At 42.5% G+C, this 14310-nt stretch overlaps 3 protein-coding genes across 7 annotated transcripts in view; 2 read left to right on the forward strand and 1 right to left on the reverse strand.

Annotated features, from left to right (window-relative positions):
• Positions 1-652, forward strand: part of blnk (B cell linker) — a 29850-nt gene extending 29198 nt beyond the window's left edge. For all 3 annotated transcript variants that reach the window (XM_058064152.1, XM_058064154.1, XM_058064153.1), the window contains one exon: positions 483-652. In XM_058064152.1, coding sequence (XP_057920135.1) covers positions 483-599 — 117 coding nt within the window. In that variant the 3' untranslated portion in view covers positions 600-652. The remainder of the gene's footprint in view (positions 1-482) is intronic.
• Positions 645-6750, reverse strand: LOC131112072 (zinc finger protein 518A). Of its 2 annotated transcripts, XM_058064149.1 has the most exons (4): positions 6634-6725; positions 5983-6056; positions 2872-4893; positions 645-2470 (listed from the first exon to the last, which is right to left on the reverse strand). In XM_058064149.1, exons 3-4 carry the CDS (start codon positions 4877-4879, stop codon positions 1839-1841), a joined length of 2640 nt encoding a protein of 879 aa, XP_057920132.1. In that variant the 5' UTR covers positions 4880-4893; positions 5983-6056; positions 6634-6725; the 3' UTR covers positions 645-1838. The 2 variants fall into 2 exon arrangements, with proteins under 2 accessions (XP_057920132.1, XP_057920133.1); XM_058064150.1 differs by lacking the exon at positions 5983-6056 and having other exon boundaries at positions 6634-6750.
• Positions 6751-8673: 1923 nt separating this feature from the next.
• Positions 8674-13630, forward strand: ccnj (cyclin J). Of its 2 annotated transcripts, none has more exons than XM_058062627.1 (6): positions 8674-8838; positions 9056-9148; positions 10095-10308; positions 10435-10734; positions 12438-12597; positions 12762-13630. In XM_058062627.1, exons 2-6 carry the CDS (start codon positions 9080-9082, stop codon positions 13069-13071), a joined length of 1053 nt encoding a protein of 350 aa, XP_057918610.1. In that variant the 5' UTR covers positions 8674-8838; positions 9056-9079; the 3' UTR covers positions 13072-13630. The 2 variants fall into 2 exon arrangements, with proteins under 2 accessions (XP_057918610.1, XP_057918619.1); XM_058062636.1 differs by having other exon boundaries at positions 8676-8838; positions 10098-10308.
• The last annotated feature ends 680 nt before the right edge of the window (positions 13631-14310 follow it).

Here is a 14310-nt window from a genome sequence, read left to right on the forward strand (position 1 = left end):
TTATCACGGTGAGGTTCAGAACCAATTCACCGCAATAAACGAGGGATTATTGTATCATTTTTTTTAATGAGTGTTTCATGCAACATTTACAAATATCAGAACAGTCAGTACTGAAGAAAACATACCGTAAATTCCGGCATACGAGTTGCAACCACTAAATTTAGGAAAAAATAGATTTGTACATAGAAAATGAGACATAGCCGCACATGTATATCTATCTATATCACAAAATGGCAATGTGGCGGCCATATTGGAGGACAAGAAAATGGATGGATGGCGCTTCAATGCTGCGTCCGTCCACCAGAGAAAGCCAGAGGACCCCAGAGCCCAGAGGAAGAACGGGTTTAGGTCTGCAGAAACCAGTTCTACACATGTATTAGTACATGTTTGTATATTTCTCAGGCAAGACCTACGACTTGAAGCTAGTCTTGAGTGCACTGACAGGTCATGATTTAGATGAGTAACTAATTATTCCCTTGTAGTATTTCCACAGCGTCCCTCACATCATCGAGACCCACCAGACCAACGCTCTGGTCTTGATTGACAGCAAGAGCAACACCAAGGATGCTGCCAGGCTGCGTTTTCCCATCAAGCCTTAGTTGAACCTCAGCAAATGTTGGCTTCTCCCAATTTTTCTTTCAATAAAACAAATGTCAGCTTTGAAGTTCACGTCTTTAATTATGTTAACAGAAACACACAATTGCATTTATTCTGTGATCAAAAAATAATGCTCATGCAGATTGATTGCATAACGAAAGAAAATTGAAGGCACTTTATGGAAAATTTCAGATATATGTTACAGTACCGCTACAGTTCTTTGTACAAACGTTTGTCTAATTTGTAGGAGCATTAATATTTACAGAAGTGGTCTTTAAATGACAAACACACACACACACACACACACACACACACACACACACACCAGTTCCTGCTGTCAATACTGAGAGCTCATGGCCGCTTTAGGAAATGTTTCGCCACAGGAAACCAGTTGAGATTGTCGTCATCTTGGGACTGATGCGGTGAGGTAAAGGAAATAGAAATTCCTTTTTATAGTGCAAGTAAGAAACTACATGATCGATTTCAAGTCAAACCAAAGTAAACTCTTTAAAAAAAAAAAAAACCACCACGTCCAGTCTAGGCCAGATTTCCAAAAAGAGATGTTTTCCCCATTCGTAGACATCACAAAACACCGCTTTAGCTAGAAAAAATGTAGCGTATTTTTAGGAATATCTGCTCCTGTTAAATACACGCATGAAAATATTGCAATAATACAAGCTTAGCACATGATTTGGAATTGACACAATATTTACAATATTTCATTGGCCCAAAAAAATGCATATACATGCATAGAAAGTCTATACACAAGAGCCATAAATAAATGTTGAATAAAACAGCTTATTGTCTTTTTTGTTTTGTTTTTATATATATATATTTACACAATACAGGATTTTGGTATATCTGAGTAATATGTGGGTCTCAGCATCCCATTCCAAAAACATAAATATTTTACATACCACATTGTGTAGCCTTACCCGTACATGGACTCTGATTGTGTGGCAATTTATAAACATGAACAGTGTTTTCTAAAAAGGTGACAGTGTATTTAAATAAGCAAACACCAAGAACTCCATGAAATATCACGTTCTCGTGACATCACAAATGAATCCATCCACAAGAGAGAGATGACGCTACTCCAACTGGGCGAGACAAAAGGTAAAAGGTTACCCTGAGAATGTCCAGGCTGCGAGACCACGGTTAATTAAGACGTGAGAGGCTGATTGATTGTCATCCATTGTATTGCAAAGTCGTTCCTTTGTTTTCCAGTGTGCGTGACGTGATTAAACGTTTTCACAGTTTGGTGTTTTCCAGTCCATCAAGTGTCGCTGCCGATGGACCATCCACACCTCTTGCTTCTCAAAGATCCTGCCGCAAAACCAGCAACTGAATTTCTTTGCCACGTCCCTGCCGGGAGAAATTGGATCCAGCACCTCGTACTTCTTCCTGCCGAGTCTCCTCAATCGCAGTTTGAGAGTAAATCTCTCCTGGATGAAGTTCTCCCCGTGCCACGGTGGTCGGAGTTGAGTTGGGTGGTCTCCGGGGTCATTTGTCACAGAGAGAGCGTTTAGGGTGCTACGAGACAGGATGACTTTCCGCACCTCTCCTTTGTACCGGTTGACCACCTCCATGATCTTGGCCACCTCGGGGATGTCAGCATCCGGGTGATTGAGCACCACAACGGGCTGGTCTCTCACCGGGCGTCTTATCAGCTGAGAGGGGCTTATGGCTATCAACTTCAGGGTCCTTTCCAGGTTTTTTGGGACGGGGCGGCTGCATCCGTAGCCTGGCCACGGGTCCCGTTGGATGGCTTTCTCCATTGGAGGGTCTGCATTGCTGAGGAGGTTCGGGCAGGAGTCTGGAGGCACTTCTCTAACATGGTCGGCGAGCCTTACTTCTCCGGGGTTTATCATACCTGAGAGATTACATTTGGAAACACTCATTTAGAAACAGAAAGTTAAACAATAAGTAATAAAGAAATAACTTTATACTATATGTATCTCTGTGTCCAAACATTTTCCACCCAAGGCCACATCGTGGAAAATGAAAGGCTGTAAAGGCCACTTTGGTATTTTGTAAATGTTCTTCTATGACTTTAACTTGGTCTTATATTTCTTATATTAAGACTTCAAAAACACTTTTTCATATTTAAAGTCTATGCTACAAAAATAGCTTTGTTGTTGTCAAATTGCTGCAGCTTTTTCCATTTTTGCTGCAGTTTTTTTTATTTTCCTTGTCAAATGCTATTTTTAGAATGCCCCTCGGGCCGCACTTTGCACACCCCTGCTCTATAGAAACTATCATTTGCAAGCTTACCCTGTTGCGTAATCGTCGGTTGTGAAGGAGGGGGAGACATGCTGTAGCGGCCGTGAGTGGCTCCATCATCGGCTGACACACGGCTGTCCGGGACGCCACTTGAGGGGGGGTGCTGCGAGCCGTCGGGACACGCCTCTACAGAAGTGGCTGTTGGATTTGACGGCCCGATCTTGTCAAGATGTGCTTCGGAGATGTGTAGCGATTCCTTTGCGTCATCCCACTTCCCTACATGCGGCAAGAAGGAATCCTTAGCAGCACAAAGTGGAGGCCGCCCGGTCCCTGTTGGGGCACGTGCTGAGGTGATGGCTTCACTGGTGTTCTGTGTTGCGTCCTGAACCGGTTTGGTGTGCTGGTCCTCCATTGGACTGGCGTCCGATGGGCTTTGTGACACCCACTGCCTCCCTTTTACAGGATTCTTCTTCAACACGATCTTTAAGGCTAATCCTGAGGTTCCTTTCGTCGTCTTCTTCTTAGATTTGGACTTCCTTTTCCTTCTCTTGTTTTTTGGTCTCTCTTTATCAACGCATTTCTCGTCTTGGCTCTCCTTTACGATCAGCGGCTCATCGGGTGTACCATTTCCCTCCACATGGGGTTGTTTATGTTTATCCAAGTCGGCCTTTAATTCCTGATTCTCTCGGTTTTCCAGAATCTGGATGCACTTGGGTGGGTCACTGTGGGTCAAAATTAATGCGTCTTCACTTAGTTTGGTTTCACCCTGCAGGCAACGTGGATCATCATTCACAATGACTTGACCTCCATTTTGACCAGCAGCAGCAGCAGCAGCAGCAGCAGCGCCTTCGGGGAAATGGCATTCTTTTTCCGTTTCCTCCATCATCTTCAGTCTTTTGGCATAGGTGGCACCGTTCTGGGCCACTGTTATCTTGTTCTGCACCGTGAGGACCGTGAGGTCGGCCGAGTCTGACATGATGCCATTCTCTGATTTGGAATGGATGCTAATGTCTTGGGGGACATTAGACAGAACCGATTTCAGAGCCTTGGTCCACTTCTGGTCACCCTTGTCTCCGGCGACAGATTTCATTAAAAATTGCTGGGTCTCCTCTAGTGTGTTTTGGGGGTCAGACAAATGGCAGTATTTATCCAAAAAGTCTCTCCCTGGCAGAGAAAGGCAGTCCTGTCTTAACCAGCACATGTCCCTCACGGCGCTCCTTGTCAACCTCTGCTTCGTTTGCGGGTCCTTGGATTTTCTTGCTACGGAACGGACTCCCTCCTTTCGCTGGTTGCCATTCTGGCGGTGATTTGCATTAACGTGCTTAGCGAGCTTCCACTTCTGAGATGCTTCATAGTTGCAGTGTGGACAACATAAAGTTTGATTCGTCGTTATGGACCCTAACTGAATGTTGTCCTTCTTGTGCAGATCGATCTCGTTGACTCTTTGAAGGCCAAAATGCTGGACGCACAGATGCTCTAAAAATCCGGTCACGTCACCGGTGGTGAATCTGTGACACAGTTCGCATGAATATTTGCCATTTTGGCAGTGACGCGTGGTGAGGTGTGTGCACAGCTCGGACCACGTGCGTTTCACGTTGTCGTTACAAATGCTGCAGCTAGAAAAGGTGTCCTTGTGGCTTAACAGATGAACCTGAAGGTAGGAGAACTTGTGTGTGTTAAAAGAGCACATGTGACAAGAAAAAACAGGAGGGCTCCCTCTGTGGTTTTCCTCAAAGTGCCTTACTAAGTCTTTGGGAACGTATTCCAAGTTGCTCTTGCATTGTGTGCACGTAAACCTGAGTGCATTTATACTATTGTTTGTCCAGCATTCACTCTGCGGCGCCTCGAGGGCGGGCTTCTTGGACGAAGGCCACTCTGTGCTTTGCTCACATTTCTCCGGTATCTTCTTTGGTCCGTTTTGAGCTTCACGTTGCATAGTTGGGATCTGAGGTGCACGCTTCTTGCGGCGGAACCTTTTGCGCCAAACTCTATTCCTCTTGCGTGCACACCTCTTTTTATTTGACGCAGGGGTAGCCGGGCGAACATCCATCAAATCCATTTGTTTTGAGTTTTCTGAAAACGCACACAAAATCTATTACATTTCAAGGAAATATTGCATTGTGTCACATTTATCACAGTTTAGACCTCACCGTGATTAGTCTGGTGCTTGTGTGTCTCAACAAACATTCCAGTTGCATTACTGACACTTTGTGACCAGTGTTGTTGTTACGTTTACATACACTACTTACTCTCCTTAGCTCCAAATAACCCAATAAAAGTTTCAGAGAACAGAATCGCAGAATTGGATGAATAAAAACCAAATTTATTGGTAATCTTGGAATCGCACAGAACCTGACATCATATGAATAAAATGCTGTGAGCGTGTGGAGAGAGGAAGAGAACAGGTTTTATGTTATGTACTGCTGTTATTGATGTTGCCGTCTACCTAGCATGAGTGACCAACAAAATCCAGGCATGCGTGATCTTCATAGTAATTTAAAGGTGAATACAAAAACAGGTTTGGTCGGCAGTAAAGTGCGGTTGCACCACAGCAGGCGTGATGGGAAGGGGAGGCTGGTGGAAATTCTTGTGGAAGGACATAATTTCCCTCATTTTCTCAGAACACGTCACTTTATTGTATCATTTTTACATTGCAAATGCTGACAGGTATGTGCATGATTTAAATGCCATGTCTTTATTACAAACACAGATGTCGCCAGTCGCACCAAGCGCCGTTTTATTTTGGAATCATTTTGAGTGTGTTTTACTTCTGTTATCAACTGACAAATCAGATATCTGTATTCTGTGTTGCCTTTTACACAAAGTTAGAAGTTTTTGTACATGCATGTTAGGGTTCAGCGCCAGCCGGGCCCGCTTACGCAGAAGCGTGAAAGTGATGCCATAACATCTTTGTCACTTATATCACTGGCATATTTAACCCTGTCCGTGCAGATAACATCTGCTGCACTGTCTGGGTTCAAAACACACAATAAAGTTAGGTGGAATGGTGGAGATTCACACAACATTTGATAGTTGCTGCTGAGGTATGAAAAATCAATATTTTTTAGCCGGACAATAAATTGTTGTTGAGACATAAGTGTCATACAACAAAGAGGGGGTGTCTAGACATTCAGGCACCCCATATTTCTGCTCCATGCCCACCTGTTGCTGGCTGTAGTTCAACTCGCTCTGCGTGGATGTATAATCATTTCTCGGACGGCAAAAAGACGGAACTCCTACAAGACAAGTTGCAGGACAATGCAGTTACGCAGACCTACTTTGAATGAATATGAATTCTACTTGACCACTATATACAGTTGATACAGTACGGCGCAATTAAATGTGTAAAAAAAACCGCAAATGCACGCATTTTTTAAGCAACACAAGTCGCCAAAGTTGTCTAGTCCAAGCAGCCTCATCGTAGAGTGGGGCGGCCATTGTAGTTTAACTTAACCACAACAAAGTGACGAGACTGTAAGCGGCAGACGCTTAGGGAATTGGCGAGTGACGACAAAATACCCTCCAGTAAAAGACCTAACACGGTTTCACTTCACATGAACACCCGTTCTGCGGCTCTACTGTCGAGCTAACGTTGGAAATGTTTGGAGTTGTAGCGTTTTGTTGATGTGAAATAACGTGACGCACCAATCGCTAACACAGCCGAAATAACTTGAGGAATACGGAGCGTAACGACAAAGTTACGATACATCCACATTTTAACTCCGCGTTGCCGTAATGCTGTACACAAAGCGACCACAATGTGCACACGTAAATCAAAGCAGTCGTTATTAATATAATTATCTCGGTTTTTACCTTTTCTTTTGTGGAGAGCTTGACAGCTCAGCGAGTGGCAGCCATGATGCTTTCATCCGGGGATTACAGCCTCAGTCTGAGCCCCCTTAGCCTTTAGCCTTTAGCCTTTAGCCTGATGCCACCGACTGGATGGAAGCTAATTAACGCGGAATGTTATCAATTTATAATTTATCGGCAATATAACAACCACAATCCTATCCCACAACTCTCTTTGGCGCACACAAAATATACTATTCGCGGATTAATGTAATATTTAGCAGACTTTCCAAGTATACTGTGTAGAATTGTGAAAGTGTAACCATAAAATGCTAATTATTGTAGTTATGTTAAGCAAGTTCGAAATAAATCAATATGACGCTTAGTGATATAGGTGAAAAATCATATTACTTTGGTCACTTTGCTCTTTGGTCTTTTTTGCCCATTTTTGCTGCTTTTTTATTGTTCCAAATATTTAAACATTTTGTTGTTTTGTAATATTAGTCACATAATATTATAACGTTCCCACAACCAAATTTGTAAAAAATTCCAATTTTATTTTATTTTATGGGCTGCACGGCGGAAAGTGGTTTGTGCGCAGGCCTCACAGCTAGGAGACTCGAGTTCAATTCCACTCTCGGCCATCTCTGTGTGGAGTTTGCATGTTCTCCCCGTGCATGGGTGGCTTTTCTCCGGGTACTCTGGTTTCCTCCCACATTCCAAAAACATGCTAGGTTAATTAGCGACTCCAAATTGTCCATAGGTATGAATGTGAGTGTGAATGGTTGTTTGTCTATATGTGCCCTGTGATTGGCTGGCCACCAGTCCAGGGTGTACCCCGCCTCTCGCCAGAAGACAACCGGGATAGGCTCCAGCACCCCCGCGAAACGATTTATTAATATATTTGTGAAATACTGTGACAGAGTGAAGCTGTAAAATAATATTACTGATTTAGTTTTATGCATGAAAACAGTGAGAGAAAAATGGAAGTGTTGTGAATGCTCAATGGCGAGTATGCGGGAATCCACTGCACTGGATTGTAGCGTTTGTGTTGTGTAGCTAATGACATCGTGCTCCTCCTAAAAAATGCCTATTTCCATTTACATATCTGTTTTCCTTTATGCTAACAAAACAAGAAATAACACACCAGCTCTCGGGATTATTTGACAAAACCTTTTCTCCCATGAAGGCATACCCGTACTTACTACCCAGTTACGCTAACTAGCAACAACTGTGAATTAATTTTCAGTGCTACTTGAGAAAATAAGAAAAAAAGTTCTATAACAGTAATGGTTTCATAAGGTAACAACTTGCTAAAGTAGAACCCCCCCCCCCCCTCTCAAATGACCACCCGAGAGACAACAATGTCCCTCAGGGCAGTATTGTTTCTGTTCCCTTTGTCAGTATTAAAATGAGTGAAATTGGAGCCTGTATATCTATAATCTATAATCTCTAAATCAGCTGCAGGGGAAGAAACAGACGTAAAATTGAGAAATTCACTTGAACGAAATTGAAGTGTTAGCATGAAAGGTGAGAAGAAAGTTAGCTTGTGTGACTTACACTGGCTGGCCTTGAGCCAAGTTGCCAGTCACTACAAAACATTTTTTTTATTATGCTCCAGTTCTCTGTGATGAATATTAATGAAACATCTGTTTTTTAAAGCAATGACAAAATATTTCTGTTGACTTCCAAGTTGCAATAACTCCAACTGTCACACACTTCCGGTGTATAATACATCATTATTGCTAGGAGTTGTCAATGCTAGCCAGTGATTGAATGATAACATCCCTTCCTGACTTTTCATTGGCTGAGCTGGTAGTACCCGACATCGTGCTGCTTTCAATGACAAACTGAAATTGAGTAAAATCGAAAAAGTTAAACAGATTTTGGTAAAATCAAATCAAACATGTGCAAGCCTTAAATGTATTTTGGGGGGTCAAAATGACGTAAAAGTACTTTCACAGTAGCAATGTAATATTTTAGACATTTTGACTCACATTTGAGTATAGTCAGACGCGTTTCCCAATGTTATTGATGTGGTCTCACCTTGATGTCGGTATTTCCGGTGGCCGCGAAGACCACAGCTGTGTTTGCTGTGCTCGTGCAAAGTCACGAAGCGTCACTGACTGATTACAACAACGAGCGCAGCGAACGAGCATGTCCGCCGAGTATAAATTGGAGTTTACTCCGGCGAAACGAGCCGCTACATTCTCTACATGTGCTCACTAGGTGAGTTAGCTTTTCAACCACTCCCTATTTCATACTTTTACACAAATGAATGAGCAAATGAATGAGCCGCCGTTGCTGCTAGCGTGAACAGTCACGGCTATTGCCTGGCACGCCATAAAGTTTTTTTGTTCCACAAGCAGAGGCGTCGTTTCCCCACGAAGTGTGTTTTAACCCCACCGTGAATGACTCTTAGCACATTTTACGCTTGGCTTTACAGAGGTTTCCAAAGCCCCTGTGTTAAATGGAGCTAGAGGACCAATGGTGGAAAGGACAACTGGCTGCAGATATTTACCAGGCGCTGCGTTACAAAGTGAGTGGTCATACTTGTTGAATTCCTAGAAGGAGCCATCAATCAAGCTCCTTTTTTCGTTTATGATCATGATGAGTGTGTTTCAAAGGATGTTCTGATTAATGTCCACACATTGTTGACAAGCCCTGAGCTTTGTAACGGTCAACAAAACATCTCTGGAATGTGCTATCCAATTTAAACAAATATTTGTTCCCAGGGTCAGATCTCTCATTGTTGTCAGGTTTCCTCAAATGACCTTGGAATTTGGCTAGGATCTTAATCCTGAATAACATGGAGCTGTTGAGATGGTCCGCTTTATTAAATATTAGAGATGTCCAAAGTGTGACCTGTGGGGGCACAACTAACCGAATCGGCTATAATTGTACAAGAATAAAGTGGAAAATCTGAGGAGAAAATTTGATTTTATAAGAATAATATCATATTATGAGGAAAGAGTGCCATTTTAGTAGCATGAAGGTGAAATATTAAAGAAAAAAAACGTAATTTTTAAAAGTTATAATATGAGAAATAAACAGAACAAAAATATGTCATATTAGAATAAAGTTATAGTAGAAGAAAATATACAAAAAGAAAGTTCAAATAGTTGTGAAGTATTGTAATGTGAAAAAAGTTGAATAGCATACATTTGAAGTATTAAAGAAAAAGTTGTTTTTGGAAAAAAGTTGTAATATGGGAATAAAGTCCAAACATTGATTACAATTTACAAATATTGTTGAAGAAGACAGTTGAAATATTTGGAAAATGTAACAAAAATACAACAGCAGCAACAGCGCAAACTTTTTAAGCCCTGGTATTATCACGGTCGTGTTATGGAGCGCCAAGAGACCGTTAGGATTCCGTACGTTTTCATATGGCATGAGTGTGCATAGCTGTATGACAGAATGAGGCTAGTGTGGATTTACAGCGTGGAAGCTGCGTATTCTCAAAACCGCATTATGTCGTCAAGCAGGAGCTCAAGCTGCCCACCTTCAAAGGCCAGTCTCCCCAGCTCAACCTGAGGCGATACTTTGCAGACCTCATCGCCATTGTCAGCAACCACTTCCGGTTGTGTCCTGCAGCCAGACACCTGGCCGTCTACCTGCTGGACCTCTTTATGGACCGCTATGACGTCACGGTGCAGCAGCTTCACATGGTCTCGCTTTCTTGTCTTCTTTTGGCCAGTAAGTGTGAGACTGAGGCTGTGTCTCAATTTCACGCTCAAGTGTGTTGGAAATGAGACACAGCCTACATTCGGTGACGGAGACCCACGTTTTCATTCATCGTAACGCACTGATCTCTTCCTACAGGTAAATTTGAGGAAAGGGAGGACAGGGTACCCAAGCTGGAGACCCTAAACAGCCTGGGCTGCATGAGCTCCATGAACCTGGTCTTGACCAAGCAAGCTTTACTCCATATGGAGCTATTCCTACTGGAATCCTTCCAGTGGAACTTGTACCTTCCCACAGCGGCCCATTTCATAGACTACTACCTCTCTATTGCAGTCCATGAGGGAGATCTCCACGACGGCTGGCCGATGACCTGTTTGGAGAAGACTAAACTCTACATGGCTAAATATGCTGATTACTTTCTGGAGGTTTCCTTACAAGGTAAATTACAGTTATGTAAGGATATGCACTTTTACTTTACTCTTACTTGGGAAAAAGTGATTATTGAAGGAGCTCCGCGGTTCTGAAAGTGAGGCAACCCTGATGACGATAAGCGGTAGATGGATATAGATCTATTCTATATTAAAGGTATCCTTAAATTACAGTAATGCCTTGTTGCTTGGAATTTCATGGCTTCACACAATTATGTTTTTTAAAATATATTCATTCATAAATCTTGCAGTTTTATGGTTGCATAATTAAGCATCTTTTTTGCCTAAATTAGTCGTTTTAAAATGGCAAAATGACATGTAATACACAATCTGAGGGATAATAATAAGAAGTTGAGTTGAATTTTAGCTTGGTGCAGAACATTGTCAGGGATAGAATCTGCAAACTCCATAGTCACGCTGCTAGCGATGGAACTTTTATGTAAAACGGAGGAGATTGATTGTCAGCTCCACAGTCCCGTAGCAGGACACGCAACACAATGAATGGGTTCTCCCCAACACAATACAAGTTCATATGCTGTAAAGAGAAAAAAAAGTAGTCCCTGTACGTAACCCTCTTGTGGGTATCTACTGCATTGGAAAATTTAACGCACTAATTATCAAGCAGTGGAATCGGGCTGTTTTTTTTTTCCTCTGGACACAAAGTTGATCTTTGTCCGCTTTGACATGTTTCCCATTTGTTGCATAATAACAAAGAAATTGTGGAAAAATTTACTTAAATTAAATATGATATGCAGGGCTCGACAATAACGTTGTACCGATGGCCCGGGGCAAGTTAAAACAAAATTGGGGCAAGTAAATCCAATCATTAATATTCCCGTCGGGCAAGTGCACTTTAGCATGCCATACTGCCAAGAGTTTTTTTTAAAGCGGTTCTTGTTGGGTGTTGGTAAAACACGGACTGCGTAATTCCGGTGGTAATTTGCAAAGCAATCCTTGCAAATCTTGAAATGGACCAATCAGAATCGTTTATTTAGACCGAGGTCCGTAATCCACAGTCCGTGTTTTTCGCACCCGTTGTTCGCGATCAACCAATCAGTGATCGTTTGACTACGAAAACATCCGTCATGGCGGCGCTGCCAACGTCGTCTAATTCTGAAGGAAACAGCAAAAAGTGATGAAGCAGTGCCTCCTAAACAAGTATTTTATTAGCGGTTAGCAAATCAAATGATGGCACAGGTGAGTGAATCACATTGCTGTGACAATTTGAAGTGGTCACAATGAAACACCACCCATTAGATCCAATACCAAGTGCTGATTTTGCACAAGCTACAAAATCTAGCGCTTCCATTTCTCTGTGTATTTTTCTCACCTTTGCTTCACAAATTATTGTTTGACCATTGAGCTTTTTTTCTGGATTAAAAACACTTTACTAGTACACAAATGTGTCTATTCAATAATGTTTCATTGTGGTGCACAACTTATAAATATCACTGCTTACTACGACTACCATGTGTAAGGTAGTATGGTAGTACTCTCATTTCATCTTTGAGATTCTCATGTGATGCCACAAAAAATTACATATCAGTCTTTTCATTTTACATGGGGCAAGTTCGGGCAAGTAGTTCTCACCTTAAGGATTCCCCATGGGCAAGTCATTTCGGTTTTTAATGTAGAGCCCTGATATGCACTTTATTGCACTGTATTTATTAACATGATTTTTTTTTTAATCTAATAATTTGTATTCTTCCCCAGATCATGTGTTTTTGTGTTTTGCACCCTCTCTGGTTGCTGCTGCATGCGTTTCCGCCTCCCGCCTCATCCTGCACTTGTCCCCGACATGGCCCCCCCGACTGCAGTGCCTCACAGGTTATACATGGGACAGCTTGGTCCCATGTGCTGAGAAACTCCTCATGTGGGTATCTTGGATTTTAGATGACATATTGAACGTATGAACGTGTACTCTATGCTTTTATGATAAATATCTGCTGCTAGGACCATATTTAGTGTGTCGCCATTGTCATCTCGCAGAATGCTTTAAGAAGTCAACGTTACACTCTTTGTCCTTGTTTTGTTCAGCGCACACGACAGCGACGTCAAAGAGGCCAACAAACAGAAGTGCCAGCCGCAACAGCCGGGTCAGTCGGTGTACCGTAGTTCAGGCCAGGCAGCCACCGTGGCTCAGTACCTGCACCGGCCCGGCATGCAGTACCCGCAGCGAGCTACACAGCCAGCCGTAGCGCCAAACCACAGGCCCGCCTCCTATCTAGGCCACACCAATACCCTGCATGCCCCCAACGCCGCCTCGCTGGAACCAAAGTCTAACATTCCCAACGGGGCTTACCAGGTCGGCATGCATTATGCTTGTGCACCATGCTTTGAGAGATGATGCACTTACAGAGTTACTCATTACTGTAGGATGATAAGATCTCCTTCTTGGTACGAGGCAGCGTTACACCGAACGAAAAGGCATGTTTTAATTTGAAGGGACCTGTTGTGCTCGGTGTGACGCTTTGCAGCACACGGTGTAAGCTACGTGCAATACGCAGGCTCGCTTGCATGCTCTGTAGGCGTTTTCTGTGGAGAGCCAGTATTAGATTTTTGTTCAAGGTAATTGATGACTGTTACGAGCGCTGTGATTGGAGTAGCACTGGAGACTTTGCACAGCTCTAGTATTTATTTAAGCCAAAAATACCTCCGAAGTATCGAGCAGCCCACCTTGTTGCTGAGACGAGGCCAGGAGCAGCGCGGATTTCATGCCTGTTTGTGTTGAGCGTCATTTCTTGAGCATAGATTGTGTACGTTTTCTGTACCTCTAACTTTTTTTTTTTGACTTGTGAACTGTAGAAAAAATCTTGACAGTTATTTTGCAGAGAAATGTGCTGCTCTTCTGTACACAGATTATTTCAGTGCTGTGCACTAACGATAGTTTTAATAAAATATAAATCTCTTGGTTGAACTTGAAGTCTGTTTCTTGAATGCTTAAAATCACCCAAGAAATGTGAATACAGTGCGCATACACTAAGGGAATCGAACTAACAATACAATGAAATCCCAATTGACCCTTGAGGTTTTCAGTTTGCTGGAATAATGCAGTTGGAAAACTCTCCAACTTGGTTTTGTATGCAGTGGTTTCACATATTTTTTTACATTTTTCCAGGTTAATTTTTTTTCTCATAGTGTTGCATCCCTTCCAATACATTTGTTGATTTACAAGATGCTTTGCTGACATTTACATTGATCCCAGACAAGAACACTGGCAGTCAAAGGTAAAAAAAAAAAAAAACGAGTAAAGTGGAACCTTGGTTAGTGTCATCCATACTGTGAGACCCATTCAGACCTTCATGTTTTGCCGTGAGTTATTTATTGGATTCAATAGTGTTTCTCGACTCAAGCCACGAGCCAAAATGAAGCCCATGAAAGTTGCCAATAGTGTTTTGGTAGCCGGCCAGAAACGCTATTGTGTCTTTGTCTCATATCTTCAATGAAGGTAATCCCTTTCATTCGGCATTTATTTGCAATTGGAATTGCTTTAAATGTGTAAAACTACAAAAACGTGTTTTGTGTTAACATTTTCGAGACTTGTGTAGTAGCTGTGTTAGTCAGCCAAGAACTGGAGGCAACCGCT

The sequence above is a fragment of the Doryrhamphus excisus genome, chromosome 2 (genome assembly GCF_030265055.1).
Source record: "Doryrhamphus excisus isolate RoL2022-K1 chromosome 2, RoL_Dexc_1.0, whole genome shotgun sequence".
Taxonomy (NCBI): domain Eukaryota; kingdom Metazoa; phylum Chordata; class Actinopteri; order Syngnathiformes; family Syngnathidae; genus Doryrhamphus; species Doryrhamphus excisus.

Coding starts and splice junctions, on each gene's coding strand:
- LOC131112072 (XM_058064150.1), bottom strand. CDS start 4,879: ATGGATTTGATGGATGTTCGCCCGGCTACCCCTGCGTCAAATAAAAAG. Junction 2,471..2,871: donor ACCGACGATTACGCAACAGG/GTAAGCTTGCAA, acceptor GTAATCTCTCAG/GTATGATAAACCCCGGAGAA.
- ccnj (XM_058062627.1), top strand. CDS start 9,080: ATGGAGCTAGAGGACCAATGGTGGAAAGGACAACTGGCTGCAGATATT. Junction 9,149..10,094: donor ACCAGGCGCTGCGTTACAAA/GTGAGTGGTCAT, acceptor TATGTCGTCAAG/CAGGAGCTCAAGCTGCCCAC. Junction 10,735..12,437: donor TCTGGAGGTTTCCTTACAAG/GTAAATTACAGT, acceptor ATTCTTCCCCAG/ATCATGTGTTTTTGTGTTTT.